Source organism: Callospermophilus lateralis, chromosome X (genome assembly GCF_048772815.1).
Source record: "Callospermophilus lateralis isolate mCalLat2 chromosome X, mCalLat2.hap1, whole genome shotgun sequence".
In the NCBI taxonomy this organism is placed as follows: domain Eukaryota; kingdom Metazoa; phylum Chordata; class Mammalia; order Rodentia; family Sciuridae; genus Callospermophilus; species Callospermophilus lateralis.
In genome coordinates this window covers 24,749,898-24,773,924 of record NC_135325.1, presented here as the reverse complement: position 1 = coordinate 24,773,924, position 24,027 = coordinate 24,749,898, and the positions used below count along the sequence as shown (strand labels likewise).

General features: G+C 37.5%; 1 protein-coding gene across 2 annotated transcripts in view; it reads right to left on the bottom strand.

The window, feature by feature from the left end:
- The window catches only part of Sytl5 (synaptotagmin like 5), a 106,236-nt gene extending 95,799 nt beyond the window's left edge, over positions 1-10,437 (bottom strand). For both annotated transcript variants that reach the window (XM_077107446.1, XM_077107447.1), the window contains exon 1: positions 10,319-10,437. In XM_077107446.1, the coding sequence (XP_076963561.1) occupies positions 10,319-10,437 (119 nt within the window). The remainder of the gene's footprint in view (positions 1-10,318) is intronic.
- Positions 10,438-24,027: the final 13,590 nt, after the last annotated feature.

Below are 24,027 nucleotides of genomic sequence, written 5' to 3'. Positions count from 1 at the left end.
ATAGCCAATTTGAATATACTTTTGCCTTCTATTTCTCCTTCCTTCTCTTCCTCTAGGACTGAACTGAAGGAATCAACCACATTAAAGACAAAACCATAAGGTGAATGCTAATTTCCAGACTGGGGTCTATGGTCTCTTGATGATGCTAAGCTTTGGCTTGCATAGTGGCCCATTTCTGTGAAACCAGCTGTGTAGAACAAAACAATAAACTTGTACTTGGGTTTTCCATCAGCATAAAGAATAGCAGAACTTGAAGAACTTTTGTTCCTTTTTATTGTTTGAAACAAGTCATAGTAACTTTGGATAATGTCATACAGCTTATAGGTCAGAACTGTCAGTAAATACCAAAATTAGGAAATGTTTTTCTGTTTTGTTTCATTTCTGTGACAGCTGTTGGAAAGGCCATGGGCGGACATTCAAAAGGGCCTAAATACGTGTAAAACATCACAGCATAGAGAAAAGGGTAGTGATATGAATGAGACAACCTAAGCTGTGATGTTTCCCAGCTGGGTGAAAATTTGAATCTCTCAGCCAAGCGCAGTGGAGCATGCCTGAAATTCCTGTGAGTGCAGTGGAGCATGCCTGAAATTCCTGTGGCTTGGCAGGCTGAGGCAGGAGGGTCGTGAGTTCAAAGCCAGCCTCAGCAACGGTGAGACACTAAGCAACTCAGTGATACCCTGTTTCTAAATAAAATACAAAAATGTAGTTCTGGGGATATGGCTCAGTGGCCGAGTGCTTCTGAGTTCAATCCCTGATAACTGCCCTCTCCCCCAAATTTTAATCTCTCAAATTTCAGTTGCCATAGCTATAGTACATTATAATAACATATACCTCCAGAACAATCTGGGGATTAAACAAGAATATATGTGCGAATTGAGTAATACATTCTCTGGTGTAAGGTAAGCACTGGATAGTTTACTATCTCTATTTTGGCCTCTCCTATCCCAACAAAGTTTGATAAATTTCTCAGAAATTCCAAGTGGCCCAAGAGTGGAATCTGAGCTCTGAAGCCAGGCTGTGAGGTTACAAATTGCAGTCCCAGCACTTACAAGGTAAAGTGACCTTGGACAAGTTAACTGCACAACAGCTTCCTCATCTGTAAATGGGACTATTTATAGTTCTTACATCATCATATGAATGAATTTATAACCTGTCTATTGCAGTTTTGCAGAATGTTCCTCTATTTCTTGGTATCTTCTAGACATCCAGATTATTTTTACCATCTAAAGACAATGAAACACATTTAAGCTGTATCAGGACATGTGCTACTACAGACTGGGTGAGGCATAATCTGGAGATGGTGGGACTTTGTGAAATGATCAAACCTTCCAGACAGGAGTGATAAACCCAGTGTAATTCCCTCTTAAGATTGGGAGTCATTTCACCACAAAGGCATGAAAAGCTAATTTTGGCTTTACTATAAATTACTGAGATTTCTAAACTTGCTTGGAATGCCTGCCTGTGCCTTGAACTCACCCATGCCTGGCTCTCCCTGACCAGATAAAACCCTCTCTTGAAACTCTAATGACCCTCATAAATTCTGATGTCGGGGCCAGGTAAAATATTAACTAGCCTTTGTGCTATGTTTGTCAAAATGTTGTTATGTGTAAGTTCTCAAACCCCCCTTTGCATAACTTTCTGTGCTTTTATAAAGCTGTGCTCCTAGAGAGCTGGGGGAGGGTGTCTTCTGTTCCTGCAGTTTTGGGGAGAGACAACCCAGCTGGTTGAAATTATAAGCTTGCTTTAATTGGATTTCAATTGGAGTCGGTGGTCTTTTCTTTGTGTCGTGGTCTAACAAGGAGCAAATGCTCCATCTCTGAGAGCTGTTTATAGTCCAACTCCATTGAATTTCTTGGGCTAACCAAGCATTTTGGTGCACACCTGCAATCCCAGCAATTCCAGAGGCCAAGGCAGGAGGATCACGAATCTGAGACCAGCACAGCAACTTAGTGAGACTTGGTCTCAAAATAAAAAAAGAAAGGGCTAAGAATATAGCTCAGAGGTAAAGTTCCCTGGATTCAATCCACTACCTGCTGTCCCTAGAAAAGAATCTCTTGGACTATAGAGGTTCTACTTCCCCCTTAAGTAGTTATCGGGGCTTTCTAATGTAGCCAGCTATTCCCAAGGCTAGACCTATCAAGGTGTTGTCATCAACACCAAAAGTCAGCGCACTGTTGTTTTTGTAAACAAACCTTTATTGACATACAGCCATAGCAATTTGTTTACATATTTTCAATGGCTACTTTTATTCTACAATGTCAAAGTACTTGTAACACACAACATATGGCCCATAGAGACTAAGATATTTACTCTCAGGCCCTTAATGTAGAAAATTTGTTGACCTCCAGTCTACTCCATTAATAAATAAATAAATAAATACGTGATCCACAAATACATGATCAAATAAATACATGATCTATAACTACAAACTTCTTTATAGACCCAATAAGCATGAAAATTGTGTCTCAGCTCATTTCCATTATTTCAACAATAAAAATAACCATTGGGGTTAGGGATATAGCTTAGTGGTAGAGTATGAGCTTAACATGTGCAAAGACCTGATTAGATCCCTACAACCCTCCCAAAATAGCACTAGGCCTATAAAGGGTACTGCACAAATGTTGGTTAATTCTGACTCTTGGAGATTGTAGGATGCTTTTTAACTGCATATAACAGAGAATCTGATTGAAATTGCTATAAATAATAAGGAAGCATATTATATGGCTTAAATAAGAATTTCAGAAATGTGATAGATTCTAGATGCTAACAAATAACCTGGCATGGCGGTGCACACCTGTAATCCCAGAAGCTTGGAAAGTGAGGCAAGAGGATTGAGAATTCAAAGCCAGCCTTAGGAGGCCCTAAGCAACTCAGTGAGACACTGTCTCGAAACAAAAAGTAAAAAGGGCTGGAGGTGTGGCTTAGTGGTTGAGTGCCCCTGGGTTCAATCCCCAGTAACTACAACAAAAAAATGCTAACAATAATTATTGACCATTCTTTTGGCTCCATTTCATTAATCACTGGCCTTCGTCCTCAGTAATACCTGGGATAACATGCTTTCTTGAACATGTCCAATGGGGAAGAGAATCTTTAATAAAAACTAGACCCATTTATAACTCTCCTGTTTTGGGTATCATGTCCACCTAAAGATCAATTACAGTTGCCAGAGGAATCCTTGTCTAAGTATGACTAATTATTTTTTAAAAAATCTTTTGCTGGAGCTGAGCAAAGCAAGTTTGAATAGGGAGAGAAAGTAGAAATGTATGCTGTAAAGCAATGAAGAGGGTCTGCTACCGAGTAAAGCCCAAAATTAGGTACCCAAGAGAATGTAAGGGTTGCTGTATTTTAGTGTGTGGTGGCCAAATGGAAATGACATCCCCTTAGAGAGAATAAAACCCACAAATGAACTGCTAACATGAATAGTTATTTATAAGCTGAAGAACTCTTAAATGAACCAATATCACAAAGTAGACATTGAATAGTATTTGTTTTTAGGTATAGGAGATCAAGTGCATTAAAAATCTGTTAATGAGAATTTTTGGAGTAGATATTATGAGTCATGTATATTTTATGTTAGTCTGAGTTCTTTCAGTTAGAAAAATCTAGAATATGATACAATCAACAGTGATCTCTGTTTTATACTCACAAACTGTCAGTATTTTTTTTTCATTTGCAATTACTATTGATAGCTCAATTTTCTTTGTAACAATTCTTCCCTCTTTCTTTGATGCATTAGAGCCATCAAGAAATCTGAGTGATTTGTTTTCCACAGAGAACATTTAAAATTCTCTTATTCTCTAACAGTTAAACCCTGTGTCTAGTTGTCTACTATGACTCCTTTCTGCTTGGTCTGAAGGAAAATAATGTATATTTGGATGAACCTAGAATATAATGGTAGTGGGCAGGTGACTCCCCCTCCCCCAGCCCATAGCCCTTATGCCTGGAGGTAATTATCAGGCTTGCTCTGTACCTTCTGGGTATGGAGTATCTTCATGAGCCTCCAGCAACCAGTCCCACCTCAAATAATGTCACATTTCAGTGATTTTGTTGACTGTGGATAACATCTGGGCATAAGGTCTAAAACATTAATTTGATACAATTTTTATATTTTTTCTTCTTCCATTTTTTTCATTTCAAAGGAAGATCTACTCAAATAAACACACAAACACATAATCAACCTACTGCTTTTCAAACTCCAATTTCTTGACTAGTGGAGTAAGATTCTTCTTTGTAATCTTTATAATTCTTTAAAAAATTACTTGACTTCTATTTCATTCTGAAACTGATTAGCAGAATCTGAAAGCAATTTTGCATGTTATGGTAGAGAACTGAAATACAGCTGACCTATAATTATTTGACAATTTTGAAATCTTTTACTCATTTTGAAGTCAAGCTCAAACAATTCTTCAATTTGTATCTCATTCATAATTACATTACCTTCAACTTCCACAAGATATCAATTTATATCTCTGTAACATGGTGGAAACGATTTTTGAAATGGGGAGCATCAAAGTTTACTGCTGCAATAAAACATGTTACACACCTACATTCCTTGTGTTGATGGTTTGGGAGGATAAGAAGTAAAAAGGACTAAGTTCCTTGTCTGATCTGGCAAAGTTAGAGTAAGGAATAGCCACGAGTGGTGAGATGCAAGGAGAGAGATAGAGATAAAGAAGGAGAGAGAGAGAGAGAGAGAGAGAGAGAGAGAGAGAGAGAGAGAGAGAGAGAGAGAAGGAAATAGGAATGCAAAGCCAGTACTAACTATAAAATTCACAAAAGTGTAAGAAAGGCAGAAGTAGTGGTTCACACTTGTAATTCCAGTGACTTTGGCGACTGAGGCAGGAAAATTGTAAATTGAAAACCAACCTCAGCAACCTAGCAAGGCCCTAAGGATGTAGTGAGACTCTGTCTCAAAAAAGAAAAAGAAAACATAAAAAATAGGGCTGGGGATGTGGATCAGTGGTTAAGTGACCCTGGATTCAATCTCCAGTGCCCCCCCAAAAAAGTGTAATAAAGGGACTATATGGCAATAGTCCCTTTACTAATATTATATATATATATATATATATATATATATATATATATATATATATTTTTTTTTTTTTTTTTTTCTGCTAAGTATATGTGGCAACTTAACTGGGCCACTGAGTGCCCAGATATTTGATTAAACATTGTTTCTGGATATTTCTTGTTGCAGTGTTTCTGGATGAGATTAACAATAGACTAGATAAAGTACAATGCCCTCCCCAGTATAAGTGACCTTCAACTGATCTAGTAAAGAGCTGAATAGAATAAAAGGCTGAGTAATAAAGAATTCTCTTTCTCTGCTTGACAATCAAGCTGGGAGATCAGTTTTCTCTTATATTTGGCCTTTAGACTTGGACCAGAATTCACACCATTGGCTTTATGGTTCTCAGGCCTGTGGACTTGGATTGAAACTATGCCATTTTTTTTTCCTGGAACTGGGCTTCTCAACCTCCACAATCACATGAGTCAATTCCTTATAATGAATACCTTTACCTGTCCATGTATCTCTCCATTCTTCTATCTATCTATCTACATTCTATTGGTTCTGTTTCTCTGGAGAGTCCTGACTAATAGAATCCCCAAAGACAGTGTGTTCTATGCTAACCTCTGGGTTCTGCCTATAGTTTGTGCTTATTTTCTTTAGTTTGTTACATATCTGTCTTCCCCTGTGAGCTTCTATATTGGGCACCTTCCTGTTTTTGGTGCCATGAAGTATTCTGCTAGCCTGGTGAAGCTTAAGGACCCTGATCTCAGAATCATGCTTTTGTCTGCATACTATACAATACACAGGTTTACAAAGAAATTTAATTATAATGAAATGCAGTATTAAAATATTAAAAAAAACATTGGAGCTGAGAATATGGCTCAGTGTTTGCCGAGCACTTGCCTAGAATGTGTAAGGCCCTGGATTCCATTCCTAAGAGTGGAAAAAAAGAAAAAAAATTAAATTAAATTGCTCTACAATAATAGGTACTTCATTTTCATATTAAATATGAAAAATCCTCTGGAAGACATAATAATTGCCATAATTTTGTAGTAGTGATGAACATAAATGATATTTTGAAGTATTTGTTACATCATCAATGTGATATGTTAATTTCTACGACCTCTCCTGGTGACAAAGTCAGAGATACAGTTAATACTACTGTGGTGTTCTGCCTACATTCATAACTGAATGACATGCTGAATTTCACTTAAGGCTAATAAAAAATAAGGGTATAGTTTTCCTCCAATTGAATATCACAGAATCTTTGGATTTTATAGCAGAATACCCTGAGGAGTCTTCTGTTCTTTTATATCAATCTGCTCTTCTCTCAAGAGTCCAACATGGACCAGTAGAAAGCAGGTGATACAAAAGTATTTGCAGAGTTTCACTATCATGCAGACATATTGGGTCCAAATTAAGCTGCACTGAGTGGATTTAGGTTGTATTTTAACTTACAATAAAAAAAGAAGAAGAGGGGTGGGGATGTGGCTCAAGCGGTAGCGTGCTTGCCTGGCATGCATGCGGCCCGGGTTCAATCCTCAGCACCACATACAAACAAAGATGTTGTGCCCGCCGAAAACTGAAAAAAAATAAATATTAAAAAAAATTCTCTCTCTCTCTCTCTATCTTTCTCTAAAAAAAGAAAAGAGGAAGAATCAGAGAAGGATAAAGGAAAAAAAAACACAGAAGGTAATACTATCTGACCAAGGTGCTTAAATGTAGTGCCTCATTTCTTGTTTTGCCAGTATGTAAACCCTAATTACTATGATAAAAATTGCTGGGAACATCTTAATTTGTAAATCAAATAAACCAAAAATCCTCACTTTTAATGTTACCCCCAGACTTATTATATGTATATTTCCCTTAAAACTAACTTTGTTAAATAGCAATATCTTTAGTAATAAAAGCTTTACAGTCTTTTGGGCTGGATCTTCCGGAAGTAATTCTGAGATATACACTTGTGTACAAGTGACTTCTGAAGTACTCTCAGGGAAATCTGTAAGGGAGAAGGGGACGCAGGGGAGAGTTGCCTGTCACTTGTGGCTCTATGGGAAACCCCAGTCACCTAAAGACAACTGATTTAATCCTAAAGCCAACCTTATAAGGTAACTACTATTATTATTTCTATTTTGTCAGATGGGGAAATAGATTTATCTATGGAAGCTTCTTGTCTAAAGTAACCGAAAGATTTCATGATGCATCTAAGATTTGAATTCTGGATGTGTGATTCAACAGCATGTACTCTAAACATCTTGCCACCCACTTTGGGATGACTTCTCAATGCATGAGGCCATTAAGGGTGGCTAGGTCTGAGTCACCCAGCCTAAGCTCCTGTTTTGAGAGCTCAGACCAAAATGAGACAACATATCTAATGCAGTTATACAGAACACTCAATAAATATTAGCCACTATTATTATTAAAGAAGGGGGAAAAACATAGCTTTAAAACACCTATTTTCTATAAAAGTGTCTCTTGGATCTATAGAAGCCTTTTTTCTGCTACTCTCAAAAAAGTTTGAAAAATCCAGGAAATTAGTGATGGTATTCTGGATAGCTCTGTTGTAAATTACACAATTGGCTTTATTAATTTATAGTTGGTAAGAAGACAAGGAAAAAATAAAATGGGAAAAGAAAAGAGGGAGTAAAATATATCATTTCAAAAAGTTATTGAGAATGACAGTAACAAATATTCTGAATTAAATCCTATTTATTATATTTCAATGCTTCCTGGGATCTGGTATTAAATTATTTCTTCCTAGGGAATGATTTTTAATTTCCCTGAGAATGTCACCAATAAGTTAATACATCATCCCCCATAAACAGTGTCACTTTCTGCAGTGCATTACACAATTTATTCACTTTTGCAACTAGACTACACTAACGCCAAAAATACAGTTCCTGATTTCTTTACAATAACTAACTGCACTTGAATTCTAGGCCTCGAAAAAGGACAATAATTTTAATCAAAACCTTTGGTTTCTATAAGATTGGTTGAATATCTTGGAAAAGTAGAAATGAAGTCTCTGTACTTTTAACTATGAAATAAATATCAAGTCAAGAATATTTTGATGTAGTTCCAATTCTAAGGATCCTACTTGCTTCAGGAATAGTGAATATTTTTGTAACATGTGAAGATAATTTTATGACAAGTTTTATCCTCAAGTAAAATAAGTTTCATGAGCTAGGGGTGCAGCTCAGTGACAGAGTATATGTTTATCATGCTTATCATGCACAAGGCTCTGGATTCAATCCTCAGCACCAGAAAAATAAAATAATAAATATAAGACTCAGATTATTATTTGGGGAGCCATAAAAGACCAAAAAAATGCACCATGCACAGTTGGCAGTTATTGAAGAGGGACTTTCTTTATACTGATTTTTATGTATAACCTCTCTTCCGGGGTGAGGCGTAATAACCAGTACAGGCAGCAACCAATGACAATGGGTATTGCAACTAATCATAATGATGATATGACAATTCAGAGCAGATGATGCAAACAATCAGAGGGATGCTGGCTGACACACAGGTGAGGTCATATCTGGGAAACCAACTAAATATCAGCCCTGCCTAAAATGTATGTGAAACCCAACTGTATTCATATTGCTCAACTCCATTCACATAGAAACTTATGTCAATAAATTCAACTGACTCGGGAGATATCATGGGAACTTTTCATTATCCAGATCCCTTTCTTCTTCTCCCAGGTGTGGGCAAAGGCAAAGTTCCAAGAAGACTGACCTGAGAAAGGCATTACAAATAAATAATAACTCATGTTTATTGAATACTCAGGTACCAAGCGTTGCATTGTGTATCATCTTTCTTGATAATTACCTTTCTTCAACAATCCTGTGAGGTACTATTCTTTTTTTGGTACCAGGGATTGAACCCATAGGCACTGAGCTACATCTCCACCCCTATTTTGTATTTTATTTAGAAACAGGGTCTCACTGAGTTGCTTAGGGCCTCGCCATTGCTGAGGCTGGCTTTAAACTCATGATCCTCCTATCTCAGCCTCCCGAGCTGCTGGAATTACAGGTATGTGCCACCACGATTGACTTATTATCTTTGTTTTACTGATGAGAAAGCAAGGCATGAAGAAATTGAGTAATGTGTTTTCAGCTTCCTGTTACTATAACAAAATATCTGAAATAATCAACTTAAAAACAGAAAAGGTTTATTTTGGCTCATGGTTTCCACCCATGGTGGTTTGGTCCAGTTGCTTTTGGGCTTTGACAAGGCAATACACATAGTGGGTGCATGTGGCAGAGGATGCCTATTTACCTCATGGTGACCAGAAAGCAAAAGAAAAAAAGAGATTGGTGTCCCACAATCCCCTTTGTGGGCACAACCCCAATGACCTAAGTCCTCCCACTAGGCTGCATCTCTCTCTTTTTTTTAATTTTTTAAAATTTATTTATTTATTCTAATTTGTTATACATGACATCAGAATGCATTTCAATTCATAGTACACATATACAGCACAATTTTTTATGTCTCTGGTTGTACACAAAGTAGATTCATACCATTTGTGTCTTCATACATGTACTTGGGGTAATGATGTCCATCTCATTCCACCATTTTTCCTACCCGCATGTCCCCTTCCTTTCCCCTCCCTCCCCTTTGCCCTATCTAAAGTTCCTCCATTCCTCCCATGCTTCCCCTCACCATCCTTATTATGTATCAGCATCCTCATATCAGAGAAAATATTTGGCCTTTGGTTTTTGGGGATTGGCTTACTTTACTTAGCATTATATTCTCCAACTCCATCCATTTGCCTGAAAATGCCATAATTTCATTCTTCTTTAGGGCAGAGTAATAGTCCATCGTGTATATACACCACAGTTTCTTTATCCATTCATCTATTGAAGATAGGCCCCATCTCTTATAGTTTCTGACACCTCTAATGAGCACCAAGCTGGGGACCATGACATTAACATATAGGCTAGGCCTTTGAGGAATAGTAAAGGTCCAAATCATAGCAAATAACTTGCTCAAAGTCACACAACAAATACACACCAGAGTTGTTAAACGAACTTGAGTATCGTTCTTCTTAGGTATTAGTTATGATGTTGTTAGCAAATGAGTGTTCTCACTAACATCATATGATTCAATGGAGTTCATGTTCCTATTTTACTAAATGCTGAAATACTGAAGATGTTTTCTAATATTTGGTCCACTATTGGGAACCCATAATGTCCCTGACAAACATCTGTCTCCAATGCGGTCACACTTACCGTATTTCTGATTTAAATTGCTTCAAACAGGAAACAGTCAAGGAGGGAGGAAATGATAAAAGGGTCTTACCTTATTCTCTTGTCCTCCACTTTTTTCAAATATTCATCTCTCTTTAGGACTCCCAGGATCATTTCCTTCTCATGATCTAATAAAAATGACAGATTGATCAATTCCGAATTCTTAGACATGATATTTCAGTGGTAGCTGTGAGTAGGACTCACTGGTTGAATCTTCCAGAGGGTGAAATGATGTGGACGATTGCTGAGGTTCCCCCTGGCCAACTCAGAGTCACTGGGTTCAAGTTTGGTGAAAGTAGTTTTTATAAAGTCTCTGCAGAATTGCTGATGGTGGCTAGATAGTCTTCCAGGATACACAGAAAACAGACTCTACTGGAATTGTGTTCCAAGAAAGTCATTATTGTTTTAACTAAAAAAAAAGAAAAAAAATTTTCCAAAGCTTTACTGTGATGTGTAGTCAGACAGCGGCTGAATTTCACTAATGATGCTCAACTTGGGTTCTTCAGAAAGCTGCAAAGCAGGAATCAGATCCCCTGGGACAGAATGATTAAAATACTGAAAAGGTGGAAGAAACAAAAGAGAAAAAATAATTAGGCAATTTTCCCCACAGCACTTGTAAAACGACATGATTTTTGAAATACCAATGTACCTAACACAAACAACATTTTTAAAATCAGCAAACATGCATTTATTAAATACTTATTTCATGTTTTGTTTTTTAAATCACAAAATGGCATTGAGTTGATTCCAGGCCCTCCATGCAAATTCAGTTTCTTCTATTATAATTGGCTTCTTCTGACAGCCAGATCCCATCATCACTCTTGCAGCTGGATTGGGTCACCACTTTGGGACACTAAATGCACATACTGGATGGTCCACAAAAGGTCAGGACCCTTTAAGCAGCTCCCTCCGTCTCTCCCCCCACCAAACTAGGGCCATAGGCATAAAAAGCACAACTGGTGAAACAAGTATAAATGCATACTATGTATCAATCTAAATATATCTCACAAACAATGAATGAAAATGCTTCAGTTACAGAAGAAATCATGCAGAACGACTGCAATATGAAGGCTATATCTTGTATCTTTTATTTTATTTAATTTAGAACTACATACATTAGTAGTATAAATATAGGTAAATTCAGGGGAAATTCAAGATCCTGATTACTTTCATATAATCACAGAGGAGAACACAGGGCCTTCCCCTATACTGGGTAATGTTTTACTCATAAGAAGGGCTTTATTTCTCATGATTTATGCAGTCGTTTGTGAATTATCACAAATATGTATTATATATGTGTGTGTGTGTGTGTGTGTGTGTGTGTGTCCCCGCTCATTTGCAGTTTCAATTACCTGAAGTCAACTTCAGTCTGAAAATATAAAAAATTCCAAAAGCAAGCAATTCTGAAGTTTTAAATCATGTGCCATTTTGAGTAGAGTGATGACATTTTGTGCCATCCCATTCTGTCCTGCTCAGGATGTGGCTTCTCCCTTTGTTCAGTGTATCCATACTGTATATACTACCTGCCCATTACTCACTTAATAGCCATCTTGTTAATCCATATTGCAGTGTTTATGTTCAAGTAATGGTTATTGATAATGGCCTCACAGTGCAAAAATAGTGATACAAATGAGGCTTAAAACATATGTTTTAAGAAGGCATAAGACATAGGTCATAAAACATAGAAGGACAAATTAAATATGGTGCTATGTGGTAGACAGGAAAAAAACTTATTGTACGTATGCTTCATTACTATCTTCAGTTTCAGGCATCCATTATGGACGTCTTGGGATGCTATATGGGGGCAACTACTGAACTACAAAATAGATGTTTTAAAACTACCCCCTTGTGAACATAAGAAGCTTGCCCGGCCCTGTCTCTCATCACTAACTTTTGAGCACATTTTATTGATTTGGATTCTCTCTGTACAGTTCCTCAAAGATGATGACTCCTAGGGTGATCTGTTGGATTTTGTGATTGAACATCATCCCAACATACTATCCCTTAGTCTCTCCTCAGGTCTATGAACTACGTTCTACATGCGAGTTATACATGGTTTGCTTGGCTCTTGCCAGACTTGCAGACATAACCAGAGAGCCACTCAAAGACTGCTCTGGGGCCTTGCAATAGCCATAAGATCAGGATGACCTCAAAATCTCAGAACAACTGAAAGAACAGGTTCGAGTCCAGAGCCTTCCCAACTTTCCAATCCCCTGTTTTTTGTATACAGTAAGCACCAAACCAAAATGTTGTTGAAATGACTCAAAATTGAAATGTTTCCTACAGACCAAGAGGTAGCCACCTCTGAGGAAATTGCCCAAGTCATTGCAGACTGTCTGGATTTACTCTAAATCTTTCTTCTGTATCTAAAGCCTTAGAGGCATCAGGGATCAGAGGGCCCCAAGATTGAAACAAACAGGAAGAAGCAAGGTTAAGAGCAAAAGGGGCACTTCAGAAAATTTAATGGTTTGGATTGTGCATCACTGTCAACTGCTGTCTCCTCACATAAAGAACATGATTGATTCTTTCCATTCTTCGTGTGTCTCTTTGGTTTTATGCTGACATGGAAAAAATAATTGGAAACTCAGTCAATGAATATATTATCATTACAGCCGGATTTACTTAAGAAATATTTTATGTCTGAAATATCAGATTTAGAAGGTCCTACATGAGTATTCTACAGAATCATATTTAGCAATTATTCAAGGAGTGGAGAGCTATAAAAATGTTTGAATGATGCTAATTGTTATCCCTGCCTTTGGCTGTAAAATCTAGTCTCTGTTCTAAAAATCCAAAGGTCTGTCCTGTGAGGGGAATAGAGGAAGGGGAGCACATACAGATGACAGAGAAGATGGAAAGAATATAAGAAATAAAATTGTCCTCTGAGAGTTCAATTAGTTAAGCACTGAATGTATCTGTATGAATAGGCTAATGGGCTTGTAAATGAGTGGCCAAGATCAGAAACAGCCAAAACTTTATCAAGAAAATCAGGATGTTTCCTCCAGAAGACAGAGTGGACTGTGATTGTAATTCAGTAAGATGAAATCTATTTGACGATAATACAGTCCTTTAAAAGAAACACGGGATGGGGGAGAAGAGACAGTGAGCTTGGACCTAGTTAAAGAAGATCTAAGGAGCTAGATGCTGATGGTGTACATATGGACTGCAACCAGGGAAGAAATTTCCAGGTCTCTAAAGGGAAACAACTTGTTTGTACTCTATAACACATGTTCTATGTTGGGTGATGAAACAAATCATTGTCTGACAAATTTTCATACTATTAATCACTCAAATCATACAATGAAGTCCTCTTGCTCAAACTTCATTTCCTTCCAGAAACTCCTCACTGTAGGTTGGTTTTCATAGAGTTCTCGCTCCAGGAATGAATATTCTGGTCCTGCCTACAGGGAACTCTATGCTTGGTTTAGTTTGAGTTCGTGTCTCACCTGTTCATTATGTGCCAACCAAATCAAATTTCTGAGCCTTTGCACTGAGAACCAGAATCTCAGAATCTGGGCTGAATGAATTTATGTAAGTATGTAGCAACTTTGTGTGTGGTGTTGGGGGTGGGGGTGGGGTCTCGAGGATTGAACTAAGGGCACTCAACCACTTAGCCACATTTCCAGCCCTATTTTGTATTTTATTTGGAGACAGGGTCTCACTGAGTTGTTTAGTACCTCACTGTTGCTGAGGCTGGCTTTGAACTTGTGATCCTCCTGCCTCAGCCTTCTGGGCTGCTGGGATTACAGGCATGCACCACCATGCCAGCTAGTATGTAGCATCTTTTGATTCCTCTTTTCGGGTAGTTCATAGGCCCAGTTGAACAATCCTTTACCCACTACATACTTCAAATAAGTGAAAAACAAAATGAGGAGTTGATCCTCATTTTTTAAGTTAAATGTGCACAGTAAATACTAGTCAGATTAGGAGAGAGAAATTCATTTTGTTTTATTCTTCAATTCCTTACCTAAATGGCTCTGTTTAAACATTTCACATGTGGATTCTGTCCTGTGGTCAGTAACTGCTGAAATGGGCTAAACTGTTTGGAAAGATGACATTACTTGTATGTCATTCAGCTGCCTTTGGGCATTGATAGCTTTTGTAGGTCATTAACTCTCCTGATCATCAAAAACGATGCCATAATACAAAATTCTAACAGTATCACACAAGGATATAAATTTTAAAAAGCATCTATTTTGAGTAACACACTTAAAAATGATAGAGGTTGATATTTGAGTCAAAAGAAAGGGTATATCTTAAAATTTCTCTTTACTGTATACTTGAAATTGAGCTTTAAATACAGAATATTTATGGGTGTGCTCTTAGAATGAAATTAATAAGAATAATTTCAAAGCTGGGGATATAGCTCAATGATAGAGTGCTTGTCTACCATGCATAAGGCCCTGGGTTTTATCCCCAGTAAGGAAAAAAAAAAGTTAATTTCCTTTTTGCCTATTACTGTGCGACAACACAATTAGATGGATTTCCAACATTCTTAGAGGGATGTTTGGAAGAAAAGCTAAATAACATATGCACAATTCACTGGAGGGTGTCTTTCAAAAAGACAAAGCAGTCATCCTGCAGGGCAACTATAACTAGAGTATCAGTACGTATGGCTGTCAAAAGTAGGAACTATCATAGAGATAAAGATGCTGTGGGGAGAGAAAAAAATAGTACTTTTACTATAAAAGACTCAAGGGCAGATGCTATGGAATTGTAGGCATTCTTTTTCAATAGAACAATTTCTTCTCGCTGAGCAACTCTACGGTATATTATGTGGGAGTGTAGTAGCTGAGTTTTTTTTTTTTTTTCAAATTTCACATGGAATTGATTCTCCAAACAATAAGAAGGCCAATTAACAGTACCATTAACTTTATATTGATGCTTCAAGATCTGCATTCTCAGAAGATTCTACAATAACAGCTAATACTAACATGGCTCAACTAACCTTTATGATCCCACTTCATGAAATACTATCTCCATTATACAGATGAGAAAACTGAAGCATAGAGAAGTTAAATAACTCGTCCATAGTCAACCAGTTTGTAAATAACTTAGAGTAGTCTGGTTTCAGGGATCTTGTTTATAACCATCATATTTTCTGCATCTTAGTGCTGCCATGGAATAAAATTAGTCCACAAGATGCTATTAAGTATTTTATGGAATTTCAAAAAATTCTATAGTCTGACATTAATTCATATGAATGCTCTAATGTTCACTGTGAACTTTTACTGAATCCTTAGTTTGGAAAAAGATATTTAATATTATTAGTTTGTATATTGGCATCAGGTATCTTGATAATTTTAAAGTGAAGACTGTTTTGGGCTGGGGATGTGGCTCAAGCGGTAGCACGCTCGCCTGGCATGCATGCGGCCCGGGTTCGATCCTCAGCACCACATACAAATAAAGATTCTGTGTCCACCGATAACTAAAAAATAAATATTAAAATTCTCTCTCTCTCTTTAAAAAAAATAAAGTGAAGACTATTTTTAGTTTTAAAATATTGGTTAGGAGAAAACCTAAATAACAAATCCAAGAGAGGAAGTTTTGAAAGAAAAATTAGAAGATGCACTTACATTTTGAGATAATTACCAAAGAGTGGAAATTTTGATGTAGCTTCAAGTTACAGCAATATGATGGTGTAATTTAAACGAGGTACATAAAACACACCTGAAGTGTAAAACATTTCAGTTATAGTATTAGTTGAAAATAGGAAGATAATTAGGTTTTTAAATGCATGTATGTTTAATGCAACAGATATGTGCATATGTAATACATGTAGATACATAGGAAAAGGCAAAGCATGACGCATACTGGCCTGTGAATCACGTTACATCCAGAGATTGGAGGGGTTCAAGAAGGGATGAAAAAAAGACATTTCCACATTGTTCATTATTTTGAACATGTTCCTATAATTTTATATCATTTATGAGTTTAAAAAATGTTAAGAAGCAATAAGGTGTAGCAGTAGTCTGGAGTTAGAAACAAGAGAGGCAGAGGCTTAAAAAATAATTTTAAGAATTTGATCCTAGAAGGATACAGGTGACATTGACAGCAATAGGGAAATGGGAGGTAGGGGCAATTTGCTGGTTTGGGTGGGCAATCGCGAGCTTGGGTTTTAGACATGCTGTGAATTATGTGACACCCTAGTTCTCATAGCTTTCTGTCTCAATTTTGTTCTTCCATATAGGATTTCTAGTTTTGTTTGTTTGTTTGTTTGTTTGTCACTGTGACCAAAATACCTGACAAGTGCAACTTAGAAGAGGAAAAGTTTATTTGGGCTCATGGTTTTGGAGGTTTGTTCCATGATCAGCCAGCTCCATTGCTTTGGGCCTGAGGTGATGCAGAACATCATGGCAGAAGGGTATAACAAAGGAAAGCTGATCTGTTCATGGTCACCAGGAAGTAGTGAAAAGGGGACAAGGAAGATGCACCCTTCTAGGCCATATACCTGGTGACCCAACTTCCCCAGCCATGCCCCACCTGCCCATGGTTATCATTCAGTCAGTCCATTCATACTAGGATGGGTTGATGAGGTTACAGCTCTCAAAATTTCATCATTTTACCTCTGAACATCCATGCATGGACACGGAAGCTTTTGGGAGGGACACCTCCTATCCAAGCCATAACAGGATTCATCAAAAAAGCAAATTTAATAATTGTCACTCTCATACTGCAAACTCTTCAATGTGTCAATGTCTCCTCTTCCCCCTTTTATTTTCAGTGCTGGAGATTGAACCCAGGGGTGTTCTACCATTGAGTCACATACCCAGCCATTTGTATTTTTTATTTTGAGACAGGGTCTCACTAAGATGCTAAGGTAGACCTCCAATTTTAGATTCTCTTGCCTCAGCGTTTCAAATGCTAGGATTATAGGTGTGCACCTCTGTGCCTGACTTTCTTTACTGTTATTAGCTCAAATTGTTTAATATGGTTCACAAACCTTTCACTATCAGGCCCTTACGCACCCCTCTCTCACATATCTATCCCCTAGTCACGCTCAGTATTTCATTTCTCTAAAGAAGCCATAATCTCTCTCACCTCCAAATCTTCCTATTTGCAAGACTGCCTGGGACATTCTCCCCTCCTGTCTTCACATCCTAATTCCTAAGTATCCACAGAGTTCAATCCCCAGTACCCCTCCCCTGCAAAAAAATCCAGCAAATGGTGCATGTACAAATCCCTCTATTATGTACAACTATAATGCACCAATAAAAATGTGGAGGAAAAAAACCCATGAGAATCACACAAAAAATCCAGCAAATGTCATTTCTGTCAAAAATATATTGTAGCCATACTAGCTCAGCTTCGTATGTCATGATACACAATAAATATATCCGCTAATTATCATGCTTGGCCACCGAACAAGAAAAGAACAGTAAGTAGTAGAGTCATAGAGTAGGGTAGGAAAGCTGGAGGTTAACACACTTATTTAAAAAAAAAAACAACATTTTTTTTTTAGTTGTAGTTGGACACAATACCTCTATTTCATTTATTTATTTTCATGTGGTGCTGAGGATCAAACCCAGGGCCTCGCATGTGCGAGGCAAGCACTCTACCACTGAGTCACAACCCCAGCCCAATACATTTATTTTTAAAAGTATTCAATTCACGGGGGCATGTTCAATCTGAAAAGAAAATAAAAACCAAATAACCCAACTCTATTATTTCCCACTAAAACCATGGAAGAAGCATGTATAAACCATGCGTCAGAAACTGTTCTGGATCTAAGGGATGCACACATGAAGAAAGCATGGGTCCCATTCTCAAGGGCTTTGTTTACTTTGTCATGGAAACATAAAAATGTCACAAATGGTAACTCTAGCTCTGAGAGTAAAAAGAAAACAATAAGGGAGAAGAGAGTGGTGATTCTGGGTTGTAAAGACAAGTAAATGTGAAAAGTCACAAGAACACATAACTAGTCCAGGAATTAGTGACTAACCCCAGGGCCAGGGTCTGGGCTAATGGCAAAGAGTTGAAAGGATGGGGATCCTGGGATGGGAGGAATTTGGTATCCACTAAAGCATCTGGATTTTATCTAGTGTTTATAAAACTCTATCTGCAGGATGTTTTCTCAGGAAACACAGTAGGAGAGGCTGAGCAGCCAAGCCTGTTTTTATCTGTTCTATAAGTTGGATTTTCTGATCAAATTTTATTTGAAGCAAGAGTTCCATGACCTTAAAAAGTCTACAAAAACTGCTCCTATGGCATCAAGCTGTTGAAAGCTTTTAAACCAAGGAATAACACAGTCAGATTTCTAGTTTAGATTTGTATTTTGAAAAAACAGCACTCCTTGGTGACTGGTTGAAGGACAGGATGGAGGTCAGATAAACAACGAGGAGGTACCTGCAGGAGAGCCAGGGGAAATCTGGGAATTAAAGCAGTGATAGTGAGACAGAAAATAAGGTTCATTTTTGAGATCTTGTGGGATGATCTCAATAAGAACCAGTGACCAACTAGATATGAGTGGTAAGGAAGAGAGTGAGTCCAGCACGGCTCTCAAATTTTAATGCATATAAGAATATGTAAGGGGTTTGTTTTTTAAAAAATAGATTCATGTGGGATGCGGTGGCACATGCCTGTAATCCCAGCAGCTTGGGAGGCTGAGGCAAGGAGGATCGAAAGTTCAAAGCCAGCCTCAGCAACTGAGTGAGGCCCTGAGCAACTCAGCAAGACCTTGTCTCTAAAGAAAATATAAAAAAGGGCTGGGGATGTGGCTCAGTAGCCAAGTGTCCCTGAGTTCAATCCATGATACCCCCTTCCCCCAAATAGATTCCTGAGGTTCCAGTTCCAGAGATTCTGATTCAGTAAAACTGAGGTAAAATCTTGGAATGTTGATGGTAATACTCTTTGCAGATATGGAGAAGACAAGATGAAAAAGACTGTGAAAGAAAAATAATAATTAATTACAATTTAGATGCATTGAGGTCCAGGTGCTTATAAAGTAAGCATTAATAAAGATTTGTCCAAAAAGGCATTTGGAATATGGAACCTTCAATAAACTTTTTAGGGTTTATCAGAGAAATCTACACTAGTGACATTGAATTGGGAATCACTGGGCCCTAGGTGATAGCTGAAGCCAATCAAGTGAGATCACCCAGAAGAGAAAGGGAATAAGGATAGTACCATTACAAGCAACAATATTTAAAGAATGGACAGAGGAATAAAGGAGATGATGAAAGAGACCAAGGAGGGATAAACAAAAAATATGGGAGAATTAGTTGAGTGTATTGAGCCAGGAGTCAAGGATATTACTCAGTCAATGGTGTAGGTCTTTGCTACATTGAGTTTTCAACTCTCCAATCAGGTAAACAGTTACAAATACCTCCATTGGCAAAAACGTAGCACACTAAACCCAGAATCTCTTGCACCATATCAATAACTTAAATCTAATCCAGTGTAGTATCACAATTTCCTTAGGTTGACCACGATCACCCCAGGCTTCTAATAATACAAAACATATCTTGGAATTTTTTGGCATATAATCTAATTATTTACAGGTCAAACTTTGTACTTGTTCCCCTGTAGCATGCTAAAATCTGATCACCCCTATGGGTCTTATGGAAATGAGGGTTGTTTGGAAGGAGGGGTGGGTATTGAGAATGGGCAACTTCTTGTATCAAAAAGGGGGATCCCAAATTAACCATTAGTTAGGAGATCTAAACTTGTCAGTGACAAAACCAAAGGAAACAATAGATCAAAGTGGACATCAGGGAGGAAACTCTGCTCTAGAGGATTATGGTGCAGGACCCTACTTGAAGCATGGAGAATTTCGAAAGTCATGCATGTTCCGAAGTTAATATAGAATAGGTCTTTTCCATATGGGATCAAAGTGAGTTAATGTCAGGAGAAAATGAGCAGAAATACCTTAATACAAATGAAATACGTGATCACATAGCTTTTGAAATCTTAGTTCCCTGAACAAATATCTTAACTATTTTGAAGGCTGGTGTGAGAAGATGCAACTTCTACCCATAAGTTCCACTAACCACCATCCAAACCTAGTTAACCAAGCTTGTAACTTGGACTGAAGATTAATCCCAGGGAATCTTGCTTCCAAGGTTGTGGACACATGACTCAGATGAGAAAGAATCAAGTTCCTTGATAGATATCTGCCCGTGCTATCACCAGGAGAGTAGCTTGCCACTCCAGGAGGATCTATTTTTAAACTAATCCTGAACTTGACTCCCACTCAACTTACTTCTTTTTCCAACTAGAGAAGGAATGATTCATAAATACAGCCAGCTTACTGTCCCTTGTATTTAATTCTTGGTAATGCCATGTCTGTCACATGCAGCAATGAACTGTGGAGAGTAAGATGGATGACATTTCTGCTCCTCAAAGGGGACTTTACACCATGGTCTACAGCAGGAGTTAGCAAAACTCTTTTTTAGTCAGGACTGGCTAGCAAATATTTTAGACTTTTAGGACTAAGGGCCAAAATCATAGCTACTTCATAGATAATTATGCAACAACTGAGTTAACAGATGTCTACAATGTTTTATTGACAAAATGAAAGTATAGTAATAATCATTGAGCACAGGTGATTTTTGTAACACAGATCTGGTAATGAGAATGGACTTTTAGAGCACATAACATTTGACATCATTGGGTCCAAAGTTAGCACTCTTATCATCAATATGATGATAGTAAATGATAATAGCTCTGGCCTCACCCTGGGCCTACTGGATGTGAATTTCCATATGGGCCCCCAGTGATCTTTGTGCACCTCAAAAGATTCAGACCACACTGGTCTAGAGTTTCTTAATACTTTCTGGGCTACATTTTAGTCTCTTTGGAAAAAAATCATGAAATCTGTGAGTCCTAGAAAAGGTTCACAAACCATTAGAAGTCTAGTCAAGACTTCTACAGAATTCGTGGCCTTGAAATTAACACCTCAGGGACCCTGTTATCAGGCCCACCCCAAGATGAAAATGTTCTAAAATTAGATTGCAGTGATAAATACATTGTGAATACAATACAAAAGATAATGAATTGCACACTTTAAATGGCTTAATTGTATGGTATGTACATTAAATCTAATTAAAACTCTTAAAAAAAATTGCAGCCAGGCACAGTGGCACAAGCCTATAATCCCAGCAGCCTGGGAGACTGAGGCAGGAGGATCACGGCTCAAAGCCAGCCTCAGTGAGACCTTGTCTCTAAATAAAATACAAAATAGGGCTGGGGATGTGGCTCAGTGGTTGAGTGCCCCTGAGTTCAATTCCCAGTACCAAAAAAAAAAAAAAAAAAAATTCCAATTTGGAGGCCAGGCACCATTTTTTAAAAACTTCCAATTGGGTTCCAATGGAGAATTCAAATGGACACTTGCAAAAAGACTTAAGTTTGGGAAGTCAAGAAGCTCTGAGTTCAAAATCACAAATTTGTCTCTTACCATGTTATAGAAACTAAGCTAATTCACTTCTTTGTATTTTATATTGGATTGTATATTTCCTGCTTCTATATTATATTTGCGTCAACTCATTTTCACCGTGACTCTCGACAATAAAGAAAATAATTACATAGCATTTAAATAAAAATATCAGGTCCTGTTCTAAGGTCTTAATCATTATATATTACTAGTTCAATTTTCTTTTTTTTTCCTTTTTTATCTTTTTAATTTGTTCTAATCAGTTATACATGACAGCAGAATGCTCTTCGATTCATTGTACACAAATGGAGCACAATTTTTCATTTCTCCAGTTGAACACAAAAGAGGGTCACACCATTCATGCAATTACACATGTACCTATGGTAATGATGCCCATCTCATTTCACCATTTTTTCATTCAATTTTCTTATCAGCCTTTTGAGTTGATTTTATTCTTCCCATATTACAAATAAGGAAACCAAAGCAGATGGAGATTAAATCCCTCTGCCACGCAGCTTATTAGTGAAGCTAGAATTTGAACTAAAATAATTTGTCTCTAATAACTGCTCTTGATCACTATACTGTCCTATAGAATTCAATATTAAGCCTCTATATACACACACAAAACAATATAATATATAACATAATCCACAACATAATGCACAGTACAAGACCCTCCTGGGTTCGATTTCCCAGCACCATCAAAAAAAAAAAATATTCTAAGACAATGTGGGGGATATGAAATTGTGGCAAAAGCAGATTCCCCTGACTGAGGAAAGAAAAAATCCAGAGTATGGAGAGGGTAGAGAGGAATGAGACTAGCAAGGGCCTGAGGCTCTTTGGCTCCTATGAGTGTGGACCAACTGGAGAGCTAAACTGGGAAGAGGAGTCAGTCAGTGGTGGTTGGGGAATGGCAGTACTGAGGGAGCCAGTTGGCGTAGAAGCCTTGGGTAATAATGAGGGATCCTGAGAAAGTCCTCTTTTAACAAAAAGTCATTGAGGGGAAGCCAACAAGTATGAGGATAGGGACCAAGCCAGACTAGTGACAGTTTCATAGATACCAACACAGACTGAATAAACCTGAGAACCAGAGAGAAAGGTAAAAGTTAGGGTAGCAGGAAAAAATATTCCAGCAAGTTACTATTGGAAGTAACTTAACTCAGCCAAGGTGATTCTGATACCTGGTTTGAATCTAGGTTCTGAAATTTGTGAGCTTAGGGGATCTTGGAGACATGTCTTGGCTACCTAGAAAACCCTTGAATACTCCTTATGTCACTGTAAATCTTCAGAAAGTGTGAGCAGTAGACCTACAGCCCATGTTTGCTGACCCAGGTTCAATATTTTTTCCCAATATAACTGAAGATTTCTCTTGGGTTTAATCCTTGTTCAGAAGACTCTCTAGGTTGGGATGAAGCTGATAATTTAGTCATATCCTGTTGTGCCTAAGTGTAAGGCCAAACATATGACTATTACTCAGGAGAACAATGAGAGTCAGACAGGCATTCACTTGAAAGAAAATCAATAGCTGTTTGGTTTGCTGTGTATTACTGATTTAGAGACAACCTTCCCATGTTCAGAGCTCAAACTCTGCACTGGCCAACAAAAGTAAAATATACAGAAGCTGTGAATGATTTGAAGCAAGTTAAATTCTTCATTCTTTTTTTTAAAAAAAATTTTAGTTATGCATGGATACAATATCTTTATTTTGTTTATGTATTTTTATGTGGTGCTGAGGATCAAACCCAGGGCCTCACATGTGCTAAGCAGGTGCTCTACTACTGAGCCACAAACACAGCAAAATTCTTCATTCTTAAACATGGCTAGCCAAAACAGATCCTGATCTTTGTTTTTAGGTTATTAATATAGATTTCCCTATAGTTAAGATCAATAGCATTTCCCCTGTCCTAGTTTTTCAATTAGAGGAAAATGATTCTTCATCCCAAATTGGGTTTTTAGTAGACTTTTAGTTCTAGTCCAAACATGCAACATAAAAATCATACACTTGTTTGTGGGCACATTTTTGGATACATTGTTATCTGTTGAAAGTTGGAAAAATATCCATTTTATACTAGGCATTTACTGTTTCATTTGAAAACTTGATATATCACTTGATTTAGCAAAATTAACTCCAAAAATTTAATTATATACTAATTTCATTGTGACTTCACACAAGGGGACTGAAAATTATTGCTGTCTGCATATATCTCTTGGGAGGATATTTTAATGGATTTGACAATACTCTGCTATTTGAATTAAACAAATGTGTTTGATATGATCTCTCTTGGTCTGTGTTTACCAAGTGGGCTATTGCTGAACTTTCTTTTTTATAATCCAGATAAAAGTATTTTTAGCTTTAAAGTCTATTTTTAAACCCTAGAACATCATTATTT